Source organism: Ascaphus truei, chromosome 19 (genome assembly GCF_040206685.1).
Source record: "Ascaphus truei isolate aAscTru1 chromosome 19, aAscTru1.hap1, whole genome shotgun sequence".
NCBI lineage: Eukaryota > Metazoa > Chordata > Amphibia > Anura > Ascaphidae > Ascaphus > Ascaphus truei.
This window is the reverse complement of record NC_134501.1, coordinates 21,542,867-21,563,832: the sequence shown is the minus strand read 5'-3', so window position 1 is coordinate 21,563,832 and position 20,966 is coordinate 21,542,867. Positions and strand designations below refer to the sequence as shown.

General features: G+C 45.8%; 1 protein-coding gene across 4 annotated transcripts; it reads left to right on the top strand.

Annotated features, from left to right (window-relative positions):
• Positions 1–19: 19 nt before the first annotated feature.
• Positions 20–20,623, top strand: RSPRY1 (ring finger and SPRY domain containing 1). Of its 4 annotated transcripts, none has more exons than XM_075576852.1 (15): positions 20–139; positions 737–1,217; positions 1,723–1,775; positions 3,124–3,236; positions 6,178–6,304; positions 9,817–9,875; positions 10,757–10,823; positions 11,036–11,167; positions 13,603–13,718; positions 14,521–14,664; positions 15,606–15,717; positions 16,068–16,170; positions 16,778–16,930; positions 19,502–19,606; positions 20,486–20,623. In XM_075576852.1, the coding sequence occupies exons 2-15, from the start codon at positions 871–873 to the stop codon at positions 20,580–20,582; spliced, it is 1,728 nt and encodes a 575-aa protein (XP_075432967.1). In that variant the 5' UTR covers positions 20–139; positions 737–870; the 3' UTR covers positions 20,583–20,623. The 4 variants fall into 4 exon arrangements, with proteins under 4 accessions (XP_075432967.1, XP_075432965.1, XP_075432964.1 ...); XM_075576850.1 differs by having other exon boundaries at positions 40–219; XM_075576849.1 differs by having other exon boundaries at positions 40–245.
• Positions 20,624–20,966: the final 343 nt, after the last annotated feature.

Sequence of the window (20,966 nt, the reverse complement as noted above, 5' to 3'; positions counted from 1 at the left end):
CCAGCATGTTGTCACGTGACTTCCGGAGGACAAGTAGGCAACCTGTACACCTGCGCAAGAGCTGTCGCTGCTCTGATTGGTTGTTCCCAATCACTTCCGGGAAGCTTTTCGATCTCATCGCCTGTTCCTTGTGAATACGGTAACAGAGCGAGGGCCAGGAAACGGGAAGTGCGCGTGAGACCGGCCCGGAGCGGTATATACAGGGACACACCCGGAGCGGTATATACAGGGATACACCCGGAGCGGTATATACAGAGCGAGACACTGAGCATCCTGCGCGGGGTGTACAGGGAGAGAGACAGACCCGGCACGGGATGGACGGGGGGAGAGACAGACCCGGCACGGGATGGACAGGGGGAGAGACAGACCCGGCGCGGGATGGACAGGGGGAGAGACAGACCCGGCACGGGATGGACAGGGGGAGAGACAGACCCGGCAAGGGATGGACAGGGGGAGAGACAGACCCGGCACGGGATGGACAGGGGGAGAGACAGACCCGGCACGGGATGGACAGGGGGAGAGACAGACCCGGCACGGGATGGACAGGGGGAGAGACAGACCCGGCACGGGATGGACAGGGTCTCCGGAGAGACAGACCCGGCACGGGATGGACAGGGGGAGAGACAGACCCGGCACGGGATGGACAGGGGGAGAGACAGACCCGGCTGTGTTTGATATCTGAATGAACAGTAATCTCTGTTGCACTTATGTCTATCTTTTTTCCCCCTTACTCTAGACCGGTCTTTGGAAGATGGATGCTTGTTTCAGATAATGTTTGACGTGGAATATCCCTTCGTGTGGATATTTGGAAGACAATGGGGAAAAAACACAACTGAAGATCATGGAGTCGCAGCACATACAACCTTCTAGATGATTGTACTTGCATTGATTGTATTTTATACTAGCAGAAGCCTGATACAAGGTTTCCTGCTAACACTAGACCACCGTAGTGTGTGTTTACATGAACATTTGGGGATCACGAATATGGGGAACAGCTGTGTGTGCAGAGAGGATAGTGGCGTGGAGGATAATACAGATTCTCCAACCCGGCGAACAGAGATCCGCATTGCACCTGTGCATGAAGCTAGGAGCCGCCCAAGAGACCCCGTAAGACCTCCTCGGAGAGGCCGGGGACCACATGAGCCAAGGAGAAAGAAACAAAACGTGGATTGTCTGGTGCTGGATACTTTGGCTGTGATCAGAACTCTCGTGGATAAGTAAGCAGATTTATTTGTGATAACTGTACGGTCTTTAAACCTGGATATAGACCTGGGCAGATGACGTTCTTTCTGTGCCTGTGGTACCAGGACGGAGTACTCTGTAAGTCGTCTGGACCCGTGTATGTAACATTCTGTTACAAAGAGTCCGTGTTATGGAAAAATGAATTCCTGAGACTTGAACATGTAGGCTGTAATATTGGGGGGGATATTTCTTAAACCGGCAATCGCCCTCATTTTTGGAATTTATTATTATTAATTATTATTATTACAATTGGATGGTTTTGATTCGGTAAAAAAAAAAGTTTGAGACGGGAGATTTCTGCTTAAAGTGAGATTTATATCTATTTGTTTTTTTTTTAGAATCTGATTTAGGATCTTCTATAAAGAAGCAATGTTTAATGTATACATTAGAGACATTCGGTAGCTCCTTTCACCTGTCTGTGTTGCACGTTCTTCCCGAGCCCTTTGTGAATGATTTGACATTGGAATGCTTGTCTTTCAGTGACCAGGAGCCGCCGTTCTCCATGATCACTTTGCACGAGATGGCAGAAACAGGTACTCTGCTTTTTACCTTTTGGGCAGTGGCCTATTCTGTTAGGCGCGGAGTCTGCTCCGCTTCCTAAAGGAATATCGCCACTAAAATATTACCGATGTCGCACATATCTTTAGTGTTCATGACTTCTAATGGAAGCAAAATGCTAAAATTCTGGAAAGGTTGAAAGGTTTCTCATTTCAGCATTTTCTATCTCCTGTTTCATTCGGGAGTGGGGGGGGGGCATGTTTGGATAAGCAGATGAGGTGGGATGGTAGCATGTGAAGGGGGAGCTGGTGAGGGTGACGTGTGGGAGTGCTGGTGAGGGGCCAATGTGAAGGGGGAGAGGGGGAAAGATCTGGTGAGGTGGGCGTCATGTGGAATACTGAAATGTTTGCTTTATTGAACTGAAAACCTCCCTTTAAAAAATAATTTTTTTATAAGGGACTGCAGCACTGCTTCTACAAACTCACTGACATGACCAAGCTGTTTCTGTGATTGGCCACTTATCGGCCCAGGTTCTTCAAGCACCGGTACCGGTTAGCGCATCTGATCTGCTATTTACTCCCTTTGAAGTCCATGGCAATCCATGCCGGATCAGGTGTGCTAACTCAGGAGGGCTCAACTGCAGTCCTCAAGCCCCCCCAACAGGGCGGTTTTCAGGATATCCCTGCTTCAGCACAGGTGGCTCAATCAGAGGTGCAGTCTTCGACTTAGCCTCTCATTGAGCCACCTGTGCTAAAGCAGGGATATCCTGAAAGCCTGACCTGTTGGGGGGACACGAGTTGAGCGCCCCTGTGTTAACCCATATACCGGCGGCACGTGTGGAATCAGCCCTTAGTCTGAGGGTGCGGGGAGATTGGACTCCATGGCTCTAGCGAAGCAGTACTTGGCTTGATTAATTTCTTGTCAAATGGAAAATGTAAATTACTAATTTCGTTTTGTTAACAATTTAAAACATTCTATATATTTACACATCTGCTTATAGGTTAAAAAGACAGTGAGATGTTTTTCCTACCTCTTAATAGTAAGGGGTACAAGTAATCTGAATTCTTCACACGGAAACTGTTGGCAGAAAGTTTTTTCAGGGGGCCTTCTTAAAAAATAGTTGTACATGATATCATTAGGTATATTTGCTACATTAAAAAGACAGTGAGATGTTTTTCCTACCTCTTAATAGTAAGGGGTACAAGTAATTTGAATTCTTCACACGGAAACTGTTGGCAGAAAGTTTTTTCAGGGGGCCTTCTTAAAAAATAGTTGTACATGATATCATTAGGTATATTTGCTACATTTTTATATAGATTGATTGATTGGAGTTTTGAAGCACACCCTCACCCTATGCTGTGCACTTGTGTTATCTGTCCCCAGACGATGGATGGTTAGACGTTGTGCAGTCTCTGATCAGGGTTATCCCGTTAGAAGATGCTCTAGGACCGGCTGTTATAACTTTGCTACTGGATGAGTGTCCGCTACCGACTAAAGTACGTTACAGAATGTTTTCACTTATCAGGATTGCTGTATTTATCTGAAGAAAATCATTCTCTGCGATTGAAAAAAAATTAAATCCTTTTGTTACTCATTAACTTTTGTTAAAGAAAATTGGTATGTTACAAAAACATTTAACAAGCAACAAACATACTTATGACAATTATTTTGTTTGATTTAAAAAAAAAAAAAAAAATATATGGCTACAAGAATAAAGAATATGTCCGGGTCTGGGTTTAAAGCCCAAGGTGACTTCTGTCGGGAGAAGTCCTTTCTCAGCTCAAAGGGTCACACATCTGTAATATGTTTATTTGGTATAAAATAACATGTTTTCATTATGGCAAGGGGGTAACCTGCATGGGATCCTGATGCTTAGACCATTACACATATGTATACCACCTCTCAGGTCTGGTGGACAAATACCTATGGCTTGCGTATGTGCCTATATATATATACATGCATACAGTGGCGAGAAAGTTTGTGAACTACTTGGGGTTTTCCCATATTTCAAACCTAAAATGTTGTTAGATTTTTATCTAAGGCCTAATAGATGAAGAACCTGATCAAACAAATGATACAGACGATACGTTTTCAAAATGTATTTATCCACAAATGATTCAGCATGCAATATCCATGTGTGAGAAAGTATGTGACCATTTGGATTCAGTACCTGGTGGCGCCCCCTTGAGCAGCAATGACTAAGCGTTTCCTGTAACTGCTGGTCAGTCTCTCACATCGGGTTTGAGGAATTTTGGCCCATTCCTCCTTACAGAACTGCTTCAACTCACCGACATGTGAAGGCTTCCTGGCCACAACAGTTCGATGGGGTTTAGATCCGGACTTTGACTTGGCCATTCTAAAACGCGCAATGCAGCCATTCTTTTGTAGATCGTCTTGTATAATTTTGGATCATTGTCTTACTGCATGACCCACTTTCGCTTCAGCTCATGGATGGATGCCCTGACATTCGCCTCTAGAATCTTCTGATACAATGCAGAATTCATGGTTGTCAATGATGGCAAGCCGCCCAGGTCCTGAGGCAGCAACGCAGCCCCAAACCATCACACTCCCACCACCATGCTTGACGGTTGGGATGAGCTGCTTCTGTTCGAACGCAGTGTTTGCTTTTCGCCAAACATAACGTTTCTCATTGTGGACAAAAAGTTCTACCTTTAACTCGTCTGTCCAGAGAACATTGTTCCAGAATTGATGTGGATCATCTATGGGTTTGTAACTGGGCCTTAACCCCTGTCTAAAAGGGTTTCAATAGAACGCCTTTATTGGTCTACGGAATCCAGCGGGGAGTTGGTTAATTGCAGCTAGAGACAATTAATCAGTCTCCGACCTGGCTCATCAGAGGGTAAAAAAGCCTCCTGCTTGAACTGCAGGAGAGATCTCTTGAGCACAGTATTGTGCTGCCAGCAAGACATCCTGAAACCAGACCTTATTCCAGGGCTCAGCAGACCCTGACACCCACCACAGGGTGGCCCCTCAATGGACACCGACCCAGAGACTGACATGAAGGGCCCCCTGCTTACAGCTACCTCTTTGGGGTCATAGGATAGAAAGAGGCTTCTCCTCCCAGCCCTGCAGAGCGGGACTAGAAAAGTCAGTTAGCCCTTACAAAGTGGTAGAATGTTCTTATTTTTTTGTTGACTTAAACTATAGTGTTTAAAGTTACGAGCTGAATAAAAGCCATGGCTTAACTTTCCCAAACCTGTCTCCCTGGTTGTACTTCATCTTAGGCTGGGATTATACACTCCGCTTGCTTGTGAGAGTGCGAGCGCGTGCAGCTCTAAGCGATGTTCGGGCGTGGTGGGGGGGAGGGCACCGACGTGACGTCACGCGGCCGGGTTCACCCTCATTGGCTGACCCGCCGTCGTGACGTGGCCTTCGCTCTGCTGCCGCACCAAAAGAGAAATCTTTCTTTTGAAACCGTGGTCCCGCCGTTGCGCGCACAGTAGGGGCTGCCTCACGGGGAAGGGAGTCTGCAATTTGTATTTGCCTCCCGCAAAAGCACGGAGTATAAACTCAGCCTTGTAGTGCTCTTTGGCAAACTTCAGACGGTCAGCGATGTTCTTTTTAGAGAGCAGTGGTTTCCTCCTGGCTGTCCTTCCATGAACACCATTCTTGTTCAGTCTTCTTCTGATAGTTGTCCTAAACACTCACATTAGCCGAGGCGAGAGCGGCCTGCAGATCCTTGGCTGTTACTCTGTGACTTCCTGGTTGATTTTCTGTCTTGTTCTTGGAGAGATTTTGGTAAGACGACCTCTCCTGGGTAGAGTGACTGGTCTTGAACCTTCTCCATCTGTAGACTGTCTGACAGTGGATTGGTGGAGCCCCAAATCTTTAGAAATGGTTTTGTAACCTTTTTTTAGACTGAGCATCAATAACTGCTTTTCTGAGGTCATCAGATTTCTTTTGATCGTGTTATGACGCGTTTCCAAACACCTGTGTGGTGAAGACCAAATTAACTTAGTTTCTGATCTTCAGATAGGGTGGGGCCTCCCAAGCTCACCCCTGAAGATCTACCTTAATTATTTAAACACTTGATTCTAATTATCCTTTTTAATGTAGCTGATAAACCAGGGTTTCACTTTTGCACATAATCTGACTCTTAATTCCTCCTTGTTTGTTTAATTCATACATCATTTTTTTTTCAAAAGACATGGAATTTATTAATATAAACCCTATTGGATATTTAAGAAAAGACTGGTTTTGATTCAGGAAAGTTAGCATGGAAAAATGATGGAATTTTTTTTTACAAACTTTTTTTTTTTCTTTTCTCGTCACTGTATTGTGTGTGTGTGTGTGTGTGTGTGTGTGTGTGTGTGTGTGCACACTACACCAACTTCCTTTGAGCAGTATCGCATTAGACTTGTCAGGCGCAAAATCTTTGTGTTGATATTAAACATCTGAAAATTTGTGTTTTTAAAGGATGCTCTTCAAAAGCTGACAGAAATGTTACATTTAAGTGGTACAACAGCAAGCCAAGATGCCTGTAATCCTGCTAAACACCGCAATACAACTGCAGTATTGGGATGCTTGGCTGAGAAATTGGCAGGTAAGTGCTCTTTCTTTAACCAACTACAGCCCACTGCCCTCACTGTGTGGTCCCGTGGCTGGTGCCCACTGCCCTCACTGTGTTCCCATGACTGGCGCCCACTGCCCTCACTGTGGTCCCATGACTGGCGCCCACTGCCCTCACTGTGTTCCCATGACTGGCGCCCACTGCCCTCACTGTGGTCCCATGACTGGCGCCCACTGCCCTCACTGTGTTCCCATGACTGGCGCCCACTGCCCTCACTGTGTTCCCGTGACTGGCGCCCACTGCCCTCACTGTGGTCCCGTGACTGGCGCCCACTGCCCTCACTGTGTTCCCTTGACTGGCGCCCACTGCCCTCACTGTGTTCCCATGACTGGCGCCCACTGCCCTCACTGTGTTCCCATGACTGGCGCCCACTGCCCTCACTGTGTTCCCATGACTGGCGCCCACTGCCCTCACTGTGTTCCCATGACTGGCGCCCACTGCCCTCACTTTGTTCCCATGACTGGCGCCCACTGCCCTCACTGTGTTCCCATGACTGGCGCCCACTGCCCTCACTGTGTTCCCATGACTGGCGCCCACTGCCGCTCACTGTGTGGTCCCGTAACTGGCGCCCACTGCCCTCACTGTGTGGTCCCGTGACTGGCGCCCTCTGCTCTCACTGTGTTCCCATGACTGGCGCCCACTGCCCTCACTGTTCCCATGACTGGTGCCCACTGCCCTCACTGTGTGGTCCCGTGACTGGCGCCCACTGCCACTCACTGTGTGGTCCCGTGGCTGGTGCTCACTGTGTGGTCCCGTGGCTGGTGCTCACTGTGTGGTCCCGTGGCTGGCGCTCACTGTGTGGTCCCGTGGCTGGCGCTCACTGTGTGGTCCCGTGGCTGGCGCTCACTGTGTGGTCCCGTGGCTGGCGCTCACTGTGTGGTCCCGTGGCTGGCGCTCACTGTGTGGTCCCGTGGCTGGCGCTCACTGTGTGTTCCCGTGACTGGCGCCCTCTGCTCTCACTGTGTTCCCGTGACTGGCGCCCACTGCCCTCACTGTTCCCATGACTGGTGCCCACTGCCCTCACTGTGTGGTCCCGTGACTGGCGCCCACTGCCGCTCACTGTGTGGTCCCGTGGCTGGCGCTCACTGTGTGGTCCCGTGGCTGGCGCTCACTGTGTGGTCCCGTGGCTGGCGCTCACTGTGTGGTCCCGTGGCTGGCGCTCACTGTGTGGTCCCGTGGCTGGCGCTCTCTGCCCTCATGGAACATTCTTTCAAAACTAAAGCTCTCACATTGTAATCTGCTCTGTTACGGATGCAGCGGCCGTTATTCGAACACATCACGGCGCCGATTTTGAGTTCTCTGCTGTTCCCCACGCAGCATGAACGCGGCCAATCGCCCCAGGCACCCGCGCTTATCCCAGGCACCCGCGTTTATCCCAGGCACCCGCGCTTATCACGGATGTTTTGTTTGAATTTCATGGATTCTGTTTCTTCGTTTGCAATAAAATGGATGAATTGTAATGTGTACAGTACTGTGCTACTGTGCCAATTTCATGTTTTTAAAAGCCAGAACACTAAAATTAGTTTTTCTGCACTCGCCGCGCTCGCATCTTAGTGCGGGAAGGCTGGAATTCATCCCGCGGTTTCAAATCGGGATTCTGATGTACATGACGCGTGAAGTGTTCGAATAACGGCCGCTGCATCAGTACATACGCCCATAACATTTATTATCTTTAACTGTTCATTCGATGTCTTTATATAACGTATAACCTTTGTTCATTTTAATGTTGCCATGTATTGTCGTCATAACTCCTACTCAATTGCAAATCGTAACTATCCACTGCCACCACCTGGGGTATGCAAATAAGGTCCCCTGTTTATGATGGAATAAACCATGCGGTTTCACACACCAAAATCAGTGGTAGCTAAATGTGTCCGAATTGTAACTACTCTCCCCAGAGCGTGCAATCAGTTCATTCAGAGCCCAAAGCGTTACTTCTCTTTGACATGGCAATACGCCGCCGCAGTGTCCAATGACATCACATTACCATGCCAACGTGACGCCGTATGACGCAGCGACATTTGATGCTGTGGTTCAGGAGGAGGTGGTGGGGGGGGGGGGGGTAGGCGGCAGCAACGAGACGGCCACAACAGCTAAGTGCCATGGGGAAAATCCGCCGCTGCTGGTGGTATAAATAATGCTTAGTGAATACGATAGGATTGTGGCAATATATATATATATTTTTCTCCCACTTATTGACGGACGTCACTGTGCTGAGAGGGATAACCACCTCCGACTCTGTGCTGCTCTATCCCTGACTCGTTTCAAAAGCTCCCTGGCCTTGGTGGGGGGTTTGTTGGATCACTGAGTTGCCGCTTGACATTCTTTCCATACCTGAGGGAAATGATCTACAAGTTAAAGCACCGTTGCTACACACAGGCTAAAACCGTCTCACTTATTTTGTGACCTTTCAAACATTTCGTTTGCACCCGGGCTGCTTTTGGGCGGCAATAGCAACAGCTTTGAATACTTTATGCAGCGGAGATGTTTGTTCTCTGTAAATCTCACTTTATATTCTGTGTGTCTTTTCTAACGATCGCTTTGGAGTCGTTTTTGTAGCTTCTACATGTAAAGTCTAGTTTTGAAAGCGTTGTGGCGTACGCTTAGGTGCCAACATGTGAAAATTGTGTAGGGGTGAATACTTCTGTGCGAATATCTATATCCCAATGTATATATAATGTTATTAAACCTCTATTCTGATCTCTCAGCACAAAATTATTCAGAAATGTTCCAGCTGCAGTGACATTATTTTCTGTACAAATGTCATTTCCTTTCCTTTTTATATAATAATTATACACCACATGGTCGAATGTTCAGAATTCTATTTCCTAAGAATATTTATACAAAACCATTTTTTTTTTGCAGGCGCTTTTGTGATTTTAAACCTTGCGCTGATCACTGCAGCTTTGAGATCACTGCTGTATTCTTGACTCAAAAGTATTCTTTGTGCTGAAAGCTGTGACTGTATTGCAACTCCAATATATATTGCCACGTTCAATGCCAGGGGAGTATATGCATATGGAGGAGTACTTTGGGAAACCATACCGCCCCATATGAGGATTAGGGCGTTGTCATCCAAGTGAAGTGCTATTTACACACACAACAAGCTGTTGCATTAACCGTGCTATGCAAAGTCTTTTTTAATTAAGAATACATAGTGTTGTAATATGGTTCATGAATATACTTGTTAATTTTGTTGCATAAAAATGAATAAGGGAAATAAACCTTAACCCAACTAAGCATGTCATTTTACTTTGGGCTAGACTCACTAAAGGTAGATATTTTTGTTTAAAAAATAAAAATATTGCCACAATACTATCATATTCACTAAACATTATTTATAACCCTTCACCCCCCCCCCTGCTTTGCTGAATTAGGAAGTTGGTGCACCAGTTGGTTTTAAACCATAGATTGTTAGCATTATGTTCCAGAATAAACAGTTTGTCTTTACAGGGAATGCAATGTAACAATGAATGTTTTGACAGGACCCGCCAGCATCGCTTTACTGGGCCCAGGAATTCTGGATTATTTGATCGAGAGTTTGGTAAGCGCACACCTCCCTTTTTGGAGAATATACGTTGCCCCCAAATCCTCCCCCAGCCTTGCTGCAGTTTTTGTGTGTGCGTCAAACTATGGAATGTATTTTTTTTTAAACAGCTGTAACCGTCCCATGGAGTTCCCACCAGTTGATTTATGTACATGGCTTTGCTCAGTCTCTCATACTTTGCCGGGGTGCTGGGTCCCCGCAGGCTGGACGTAATTATGCTGATGGAATAATGACGGGCGCCAGGAACTTTTTATAGTGCAAACAGGAGCTTTATTAACAGCCATTGATAATGCTCCTCACACTTCACTTCATTCATATTCACGGACGCTATAGTTACATAGTTACATAGTAGATGAGGTTGAAAAAAGACGTAGGTCCATCAAGTTCAACCTATGCTAAATTTAGACAGATACTTTATCCTATATCTATACTTACTTACCCACTAAGACTGTTAACCCCCTTATACTAACTAGTTGTCACCAAAGGGGAGCTACATAACATTTGGGTCGGTCTACAGGGAGTGAAGAATCTGACTGATGCAGGAGTGAGCACCTTACCTCTCCGTTATCTGAGTATCAGCTTTTTCTTTTCTGCCTGATCTCCTACAAAATGTATTTTACCAAACAATATAGAAACTTGGAAGGTTATTCATTAAGCTGCAATAGTGCCATTTGGGGCATTCTTGAGCTTCTGTGCCACGGCCGGAACTATTGCAGTCTAGTGAATAACTCCCTTTCTGTTTATACATGCAGAATGGCACTGTGAGAATTAGCAGCAGATCAACGTCTCGTAGCATTCAAAGACCTAGTAAATATTATATGACGAGGTGATCTTCAAACTCCTCCTTACAAAATATCCTTTGTGTTCTTCTCTTGCAGAATGTCAAGTTCCATCCCATGGTCATTCTGTTTGCACTTATAGCACTGGAAAAGTTTTCGCAAACGAGTAAGTATTCGTTGCCGCTTTAACTTCAGCAGTGTGTGCGCTGTCAATTTTGATCTCGCGACGTTTGAGTGTAAGACGTTGCTCCTGGCTGTAGATTAGCGGTGTCACTTCCTGTGCGTTTAGCGGTGTCACTTCCTGTGCGTTATAAGCAGCTTCGTACGTTGTGGATGTTTTTGGAAGTCGCCCCGTGACCACCTTCTCTTTGTTTTCAGGTGAAAATAAAATGACTGTTTCTGAGTCTCAAATTAGTGACCGTCTGGTTTTATTGGAGAGTTGGACAAATAACGGAGACTATTTAAAACGTCAAGTTGGATTCTGTGCTCAGTGGAGTTTAGACAATCTGTGTAAGTGCACACTTGTGTATCGGATCTAGTAACTGACGTATTTACTGGGAATTCGCCAAGAAGCAAAGTATACCCCCCTTTTGTGGGTGGAGGGGGGGGCTATCTAACACTAAGGCTGCGCTTCTGGCGACGCGACGTTGCGGCAAAACATGCATTGCCGCTGCCGCGTGCGCTTATAATAGGAGCGACGGCTTGGTCGCGATCGCTGGAAGTCAAGTCAGTTTTATTTTTTCAGCGATCGCAGCGTGACGTCGCTGTCGCCGGCACTATAAGCGTAGCCTTAGTGTTCTGTGTCACTTCAAAGGATACAATGTAGCTGATTTTAAAAAAAAAGTGTTTGTCTGCTTGATTTTTAGTTTTTATGTTTCAGTTGTTTTGGGAAACTGTGTAGTGTTCTTATGCTAAAAACCAGCAGGTAACTTGGGGCACTACGGCCTCACATACTTCAACTTGAAAGTTCATAATCAGGAGTAATTCATAATACAAAGAGGGGAGGTGCACCAGTTTCATTCATCTAAAGGTTTAAAAGTGTAGCGGTATAAAAAGGGTCACATTAAAAAATACATCTGTACAGCAACCATCATGGGCCACGGAAAGATCGATAAATAATGCAAATTACATCGCATCTTCGGAGTTAGCCCAGGGACCTGGGATAAAAGCCGGCGGCTATTTTGCGTTTAGACCAAACGCTTGGCAACGGTGGATGAGGCGAGCACAGTTCACGGTGTAGCGCTTGTCATGCTCTTCCCCTTAAAGACAAGTTTCCAAATACACCAGTAGAGAGATTAACCCCATTATGTGACAAAAGACAGCATTGGATAATGTGTCACTGGGGGTTTTCTGTTTGTCTTCCTCTTGATCAAAATACTGTAAATACAAATATAGGATACAGTAGCTATCGTCTACATTTTAGCAGAGGTTGAACTCGATTATATAAAACTAGAACAATAAACCCCTGCCATACACTGACGGTACCATCATTTAAGGCAGGGGTGTGAAAACTTTTGCAGCTGCACCTCGCCCCCGCTGCTCACGCCCCCCTTACTTCAATTCCCGCCGTCAAATCACGCCGCGGGGTCACTTGATTCCACGTTGCCATGACAACAGCCGTCTGAATCGCTGTAAGTAATAGGTTGCAGAGGCCTCACGCAATCCCCTGGCATCTAATTTAAATGCAGAGGGGAAGAGCGAAGGGCCTCTGCAACCACTGCGCCTCCCTACAAAAATCTCCCGCCTTTAACTCTCCCCCCCCCCCCCCCCCCAGTTTGCGCACCCCTGATTTAAGAGACAGTAAAAACATTAATAAAGCCTTTTTCCTGTGGCTTTTAAAGAATTTAATCCAAAAGGATTTTTTTGAGTAGCATGTTTTCCCTGTCCCCCTCCTCTGTTGGGGTGGGGGGGGAGGTGGCGGGGGTACTCGAAACTTTCAAAAATCTGGATTACAATTATGAAAGGTTCTAAAATGTGCAAAGTCCAGTTGTTTTAATTGATCTCCTGCATTCAGTAATGGTCTCGTTTCCTTAATGATCTTACCCGCGGAGCTATATCCACACGGGCAGACCAGAAAGTACTCCACAAAAGGACTTCTACCAAAAAATGGTCCAGTCTATAAAACCGACCACCCTGATCCAACCACTTCTGTATTATACCGGAATTACAGAGACGTCCTTTTAGGGCGTTTATCTAACCATGTTCTCTGGTTTAGCTGAAGGCAGATCACTATCCACAACCACATCCCTTATAGACGATACTTTCCCAAACGTTATTCTGGGTTGATATTTACAAATATGCAGATATCTGACCACTGCACAGAATATCCCAAGTTCTTTGAACTATAGATGTAATCTCTTTAGAAAAGAGAGAGGAATTAAAAATGAGGTTCATTTTGTCGCCTTTGTTTCTTAGAAAAAATCAAATCCTGTTGTCATATGTAATACCCTCTGATCGAACAAATGCCTTTCATATCCTTTTTAACAATAGTTTCTCCTATAATTTATCGACTGGTATCTGAATTCCTTTTGCACTTCCTGTGAATAAGCAGGTAGTGTCCAAAAGGAATAATAGCCTGCATAGTCTTATATAGCGCTGCTTGGTTTACGTAGTGCTTTACAGAGACATTTTGCAGGCACAGGTCTCTGCCCCATGGAGCTTGCAATCGATGTTTTTGGTGCCTGAGGCGCAGGGAGATGAAGTGACTTGCCCAAGGTCACAAGGAGCCAACACCAGGAATTGAACCAGGTTCCCCTGCTGCAAACTCGTTGCCAGTCAGTGTCTTTACTCACTGAGCCGCGCCTTCTCCCTGAATCCCCCTCTTCACTGCCTGTGAATTAAAAATATATATAAAGAAAATGGTGCACCCATCCTCTTAGTAAAATATGCTTTGCATTCTTACAACTCCTGAAGTCCAATCAATATATATATATTTTTTCTTTCAGTTTTAAAAGAAGGCAGACAGCTGACCTATGAGAAAGCAGACTTAACGCCTATTAATGCCATGCTTAATAGTAACGATGTCAGTGAGTACCTCAAGATCTCCCCTTATGGACTGGAGGTAAGATGTATAACTGTACCGTCTGTATATTGTCATGAGTCTTCTGCCTGTCCATGTTCTTTATACCAGTTATGTGAGGATACACAGGGCTGTTTCTCAGACTGCATTTGCAATCCCCGGATATTCGGAAGTTCTGAATGGAAGAACCGAACACCTGTCCCAAACATGTCTTCTGATGTATTTGTTGAAATATGCATTGAACAATTTTGTGTGATTATAATAATAATAATTAATAATATGTTCTTGTATAGCACTGAGAGTTTTAGTAGCGCTTTACAGAGACATTTTGCAGGCACATGTCCCTGCCCCGTGGAGCTTACAATCTATGTTTTTGTTGCCTGAGGCACAGGGAGATAAAGTGACTTGCCCAAGATCACAAGGAGCCGACACTGGGAATTGAACCAGGTTCCCCTGCTTCAAACTCACAATGCCAGTCGGTGTCTTTACTCGCTGAGCCGCCACTCAGAAGGTTACCGAGCGTGTCCAGCTTCCTGAGAGCCAGGGAATGGCATGTGCAGATCCTCTTTAAAGCTTGGGTGGGATGTTTCAGTGTTGGCCAGAATTCCTGGAGCGGTCTCCAAAGCCCACATATTTAGGCCCATATTCACTAAAGGGTCCCATGCTTTAGCACACCCTAACTCCTGATGAATAGGAGTAAAGCGCGGCACTCCTTGGTGAATATGGAATATTTTTGTTCTTTTCTACATAAGCCAAAGTTGCAGCTCTTCCTGATGATGGTTATTAATTTCACCATTGTATGCCTTCTTGCCTGACGTGACCAGTTTAACCTCCTCTTTGCCAGGCTCGGTGTGATGCTTCCTCCTTTGAGAGCGTTCGCTGTACGTTTTGTGTTGACTCTGGAGTCTGGTACTACGAAGTTACAGTGATTACGTCCGGAGTGATGCAGATCGGGTGGGCGACCAAAGACAGCAAATTCCTCAATCATGTAAGTCCTTTGTTATTTCCCTTCTGATTTTGTGTGTCTGATTAACATGCTTTCAGGACCAGGGCCAGCGATTACACTGCGTTTTAGAAACGCTGCCATTTCTGTGCTAATGGTGATTGTACACAAAAATAAGTGATATTTTTGTGTATTGGGTAAATTAGCCAGAGGACCACAGACACAATGGAATGTTGCTGCACTCGAAACTAGCATTGATTTTTGGTCTCCAGAATTGGGATCCAGTCTACACTATGACCTTTTTCTCAAAATATACAGCCACAAATGCCCCTACATTCAATACCTATTTAAATGACCACCACTTTGGCAAAACATTAACTTTCACTCTCGCGAACGAGACCTTCTCAACCTAGGCACCCGTGAAATACGATGCAAAGTGACGTACACTTTATCATGCGATTTGCTTTTAACGTTTTAATGCCCAGTTTTTCTCAGCAAATAATTCATACTTTGCGTCTAACTGTTTAAAGGAAAAATGCAAAGTAAATTGTATTCCTGTGGTGACGCGATAGGGAATAATTGAACATTCTTATGTATGTATATTTTTCTAGAGCATAATGTGTGCAGGGTCCTGCCTGTCCTGTCTGTCCTGTCCTGTCTGTCCTTTCTATGGCATAACACTGCAGGGTTAGCACAACATTGATTTTAGAAGGGAATGGGGGCACAATAAGTGCCGCAAACCTTACAAGCACACAATATGAAAAGCTATCCTGCCCAGATAACTTGGTCTAATGTCCAATATTCTGCAACCATGGGGACTTGTCCAGTTCTGATATAATATTTTGATTTGGAGTGGAGGGTGTGCGAGGTGGACAGTGTTTGGAAAGAGTACAAAGTTTAAAAGATGGCCACATTCATTCGAACTCCCGCGAAATAAAAAGGCAGCGTGTTCTGTTAAATCTGGGTATGGTTTGCCCCCTGTTTAGGAAGGCTATGGGATCGGAGACGACGAGTTTTCCTGTGCATATGATGGCTGCCGGCAGCTGATCTGGTATAATGCAAAAAGCAAACCACACCCACATCCCTGCTGGAAAGAAGGTAGGATCCTGCTTGATTTTTAATGCTAATTCTAAAAGGTTTGAGGGGGAAAAAAATTGTATAAATATATATATGATATACCGGATACCAGTAACTTTATTTTTTATTTATTTTTTAATTTTTATCAGAGGGACTGCTTGTTGTGTAATAAATGCTAGGAAATAAAATAAATATCCTGTAATTATAAAAAATAATAATGCAGAGCTAAAGGTGAAAAACCCTGGGTGAGTAATGCTGAAGAATGATATTCTTATCTTTGAAAATGATTATACTAGATAATCACTTCAAACGTCCATAATTTGCAATGAAATGTCTGTGTTGCCAGTATGTAAGATGTTGTTTTCTTGTAGGAGATACTGTAGGATTCTTATTGGATCTGCACAAAAAACTTATGATTTTCTCTTTAAATGGGAACCAACTTCCTCCAGAAAAGCAAGTCTTTTCATCAGCAACGTAAGTCCGAAACCATTCAGGAGCTCGTCGGGTACATTCGTTACCATGTTATGTCCTCTGATCACTTGCAACCCCCTTCCGCCAGAGTCCTTGAGTAGCTTGGTGGGTACATTTGTTAGAAATGTTATGTCTTGTAATCCTCTGCTTACGTCAACCCCCTACTCCCAGCATCCTCATAGTGGAGGAAATGCCTAAAAAGCAGAGTATTTCACCGGTTCATGCTGACTGTTCTGAGGTCTGAGGGTGTGCTCTGCGCTGATAACTCATTGCAAATTACACCAGTGACTGGAAGCTGCTCTTCCAGCCTCCAATACCAAAATGAATGCCATTCGGTTTATTTTACACCGCTTTATTTCAAATGATTTGTATTATGAAAGTAACTATTTGAGAAGTGTGCTTGTTATACTATACGGTCTAAGACGTTTCGCCGCTAGGCATTTAAAGATGGCGCATCTAAGCAGTGTAGTGGTCCCGTCCGGGACATTTAAACATGCAGTTGTCGGAGTGGCAGACCCAGCCTGTCGGCGGAATGCCGACGGTGTTTTGGTTGCGGCCAAATGTGCCATTCTGATACTATGTACTGATTGTTTTTTATTGTATTTTTTAGGTCCGGTTTTTTTGCTGCAGCAAGTTTCATGTCTTATCAGCAATGTGACTTTAATTTTGGAGCAAAGTCCTTTAAGTATCCACCTGCAAGTAAATTTAGCACTTTTAATGCATATGCATTTCTGGCACCTGAAGAAAAAGTAATCTTACCCAGGTAGGGTGTGTGTCTGTGTGTGTGTCTGTGTGTGTGTCTGTGTGTGTGTCTGTGTGTGTGTCTGTGTGTGTGTCTGTGTGTGTGTCTGTGTGTGTGTCTGTGTGTGTGTCTGTGTGTGTGTCTGTGTGTGTGTCTGTGTGTGTGTCTGTGTGTGTGTCTGTGTGTGTGTCTGTGTGTGTGTCTGTGTGTGTGTCTGTGTGTGTGTCTGTGTGTGTGTCTGTGTGTGTGTCTGTGTGTGTGTCTGTGTGTGTGTCTGTGTGTGTGTCTGTGTGTGTGTCTGTGTGTGTGTCTGTGTGTGTGTCTGTGTGTGTGTCTGTGTGTGTGTCTGTGTGTGTGTCTGTGTGTGTGTCTGTGTGTGTGTCTGTGTGTGTGTCTGTGTGTGTGTCTGTGTGTGTGTCTGTGTGTGTGTCTGTGTGTGTGTCTGTGTGTGTGTCTGTGTGTCTGTGTGTGTGTCTGTGTGTGTGTCTGTGTGTGTGTCTGTGTGTGTGTCTGTCTGTGTGTGTGTCTGTGTGTGTGTCTGTGTGTGTGTGTGTGTGTGTGTGTGTCTGTGTGTGTGTGTGTCTGTGTCTGTGTGTGTGTCTGTGTCTGTGTGTGTGTGTCTGTGTGTGTGTGTCTGTGTGTGTGTGTCTGTGTGTGTGTGTCTGTGTGTGTGTGTCTGTGTGTGTGTGTCTGTGTGTGTGTGTCTGTGTGTGTGTGTCTGTGTGTGTGTGTCTGTGTGTGTGTCTGTGTGTGTGTGTCTGTGTGTGTGTGTCTGTGTGTGTGTGTCTGTGTGTGTGTGTCTGTGTGTGTGTGTCTGTGTGTGTGTGTCTGTGTGTGTGTGTCTGTGTGTGTGTGTCTGTGTGTGTGTGTCTGTGTGTGTGTGTCTGTGTGTGTGTGTCTGTGTGTGTGTGTCTGTGTGTGTGTGTCTGTGTGTGTGTGTCTGTGTGTGTGTGTCTGTGTGTGTGTGTCTGTGTGTGTGTGTGTCTGTGTGTGTGTGTGTCTGTGTGTGTGTGTGTCTGTGTGTGTGTGTGTCTGTGTGTGTGTGTGTCTGTGTGTGTGTGTGTCTGTGTGTGTGTGTGTCTGTGTGTGTGTGTGTGTGTGTGTGTCTGTGTGTGTGTGTGTGTCTGTGTGTGTGTGTGTCTGTGTGTGTGTGTGTCTGTGTGTGTGTGTGTGTGTCTGTGTGTGTGTGTGTCTGTGTGTGTGTGTCTGTGTGTGTGTGTGTGTGTCTGTGTGTGTGTGTGTCTGTGTGTGTGTGTGTGTGTCTGTGTGTGTGTGTGTCTGTGTGTGTGTGTGTCTGTGTGTGTGTGTGTCTGTGTGTGTGTGTGTCTGTGTGTGTGTGTGTCTGTGTGTGTGTGTGTCTGTGTGTGTGTGTGTCTGTGTGTGTGTGTGTCTGTGTGTGTGTGTGTCTGTGTCTGTGTGTGTCTGTGTGTGTGTGTGTCTGTGTGTGTGTGTGTCTGTGTGTGTGTGTGTCTGTGTGTGTGTGTGTCTGTGTGTGTGTGTGTCTGTGTGTGTGTGTGTCTGTGTGTGTGTGTGTCTGTGTGTGTGTGTGTCTGTGTGTGTGTGTGTCTGTGTGTGTGTGTGTCTGTGTGTGTGTGTGTCTGTGTGTGTGTGTGTCTGTGTGTGTGTGTGTCTGTGTGTGTGTGTGTCTGTGTGTGTGTGTGTCTGTGTGTGTGTGTGTCTGTGTGTGTGTGTGTCTGTGTGTGTGTGTGTCTGTGTGTGTGTGTGTCTGTGTGTGTGTGTGTCTGTGTGTGTGTGTGTCTGTGTGTGTGTGTGTCTGTGTGTGTGTGTGTCTGTGTGTGTGTGTGTCTGTGTGTGTGTGTGTCTGTGTGTGTGTGTGTCTGTGTGTGTGTGTGTCTGTGTGTGTGTGTGTCTGTGTGTGTGTGTGTCTGTGTGTGTGTGTGTCTGTGTGTGTGTGTGTCTGTGTGTGTGTGTGTCTGTGTGTGTGTGTGTCTGTGTGTGTGTGTGTCTGTGTGTGTGTGTGTCTGTGTGTGTGTGTGTCTGTGTGTGTGTGTGTCTGTGTGTGTGTGTGTCTGTGTGTGTGTGTGTCTGTGTGTGTGTGTGTCTGTGTGTGTGTGTGTCTGTGTGTGTGTGTGTCTGTGTGTGTGTGTGTCTGTGTGTGTGTGTGTCTGTGTGTGTGTGTGTCTGTGTGTGTGTGTGTCTGTGTGTGTGTGTGTCTGTGTGTGTGTGTGTCTGTGTGTGTGTGTGTCTGTGTGTGTGTGTGTCTGTGTGTGTGTGTGTCTGTGTGTGTGTGTGTCTGTGTGTGTGTGTGTGTCTGTGTGTCTGTGTGTCTGTGTGTGTGTCTGTGTGTGTGTCTGTGTGTGTGTCTGTGTGTGTGTCTGTGTGTGTGTCTGTGTGTGTGTCTGTGTGTGTGTCTGAACAAATATGGCTTCCTTTTTTCATGTGTAGGTATATGTGAGAACCAACACTATTACAGGAGGCTGCATACATAATAGCTGCAATCACAAGCACTACTACAGGAGTCTGATAACCTGAGAACTTACATTTCTGAAACAATCTTTCCGTAGATATTAGAAAATGGAAAAAGCCCTAATGGAAAACCTGATTTAATAACGGTGTGTTTTATTCTTGCAGACACAGGCGCTTAGCTTTGTTAAAACAAGTGAGCATCAGAGAGAACTGCTGCACGCTTTGCTGTGATGAAATAGCAGACACCGAGCTGAAACCGTGCGGACACAGGTGAGGAAAAACCATACTAGCTCAATCTGAACCATAATGAAATGAATTAACTGGGTTGAATTGTCATGTCAGGTGCGCAGGTTCCGTACACAGCTATAGTACTTGAGATTTTAATTCCTTAAACCAGGGGTGCGCAAACTGGGGGGCTTGAGAATTTGTGTGGGGGGCGCGGTGGTTAGAGGCCCCACGCTCTTCCCGAGACATTTTAAATGAAATGCCGGGGGGAGGCATGAGGCCTCTGTAACTCCCTTACCTGCTCTCTGCTGGGTCTTCGGTGACGCGCGTCAAATGACCCGGCGGGGTCACGTGATGTCACCATGACCCACGACGTCATTTGACGCAGACTCTTTGGAGAGGGGGGGTGCGAATGCTGCGGCTGCTGGGCAGGGTGGGGGGGGACGGACTGCTCAATAAGTTTGAGCACCCCTGCCTTATAGAGCATCGTTTAACATCAGTGCGCAAACTGGGGGGGGGGGGGCGTGAGGTTTTCTGGGGGGCTGGGTGCTTTACAGAGGCCCCACACCCTTCCCCAAAAGCATTTAAATGAAATGCCGAGGAACCGCGCGAGGTCTCCAAGATCTCTTACCTTGTCTGCGCCAGCTTCCGGGTGATGTGTCGCCATGGCAACGCGGCGGCAAATGAGGCCGCGGGGGGGGGTCACGTGACGCCATGTTGCCATGGCAACGCGACTTCACTTGACGCCGGAGACAAGGTAAGAGGGGGGTGGCAGCGCAGGGGAAAACTTTGCCCACCCCTGCTCTACAACATGCTCGGTTCTGGGTTCTGCTAAACGTCCAATGAAGCGGACACCAGAAAGGTTTGGTTCCAGCCTTTTATTTAATAGGTGAAACTTACCCCGGTTTTCTGTTTGTCTCCCAGCGATCTCTGCATGGAATGTGCTCTGCAGCTCGAGACGTGTCCTTTGTGCCGGCAAGAAATTAAGACTCGCGTCCGACAAATTTCTCACATTTCTTGACATTTGTGGAGTTGTTTTTTTTTTTTTTTTGATTTTTTTTACACAGAATAAAAGGAAATTGTCGCAAGTCTTTTTGTATCTGCTAAATGTTCATATTTTATAGTCAAGATTAGGTTGACTAATGTAAATGAATGCAGTTTAACCATCAGCCAAAAGAATGAAGAATAAACGGATGAAATTATCAGGAAGATTCTGTTTTGCTCCATTTAGTTTGGAAAGAAGTTTTGCACTAAAGTTATGCATGATATTTGCAAAAACTGTAACAAAATGTATCATACTCTAAATTGTTTATTTTTGGCACACAAATACAGTATTTGACCAATGTTTTCTATTAATGCAGCCGTTCTGCTGGCCAGTGGTTTTTTTCTTTTCTTTATGTAATGT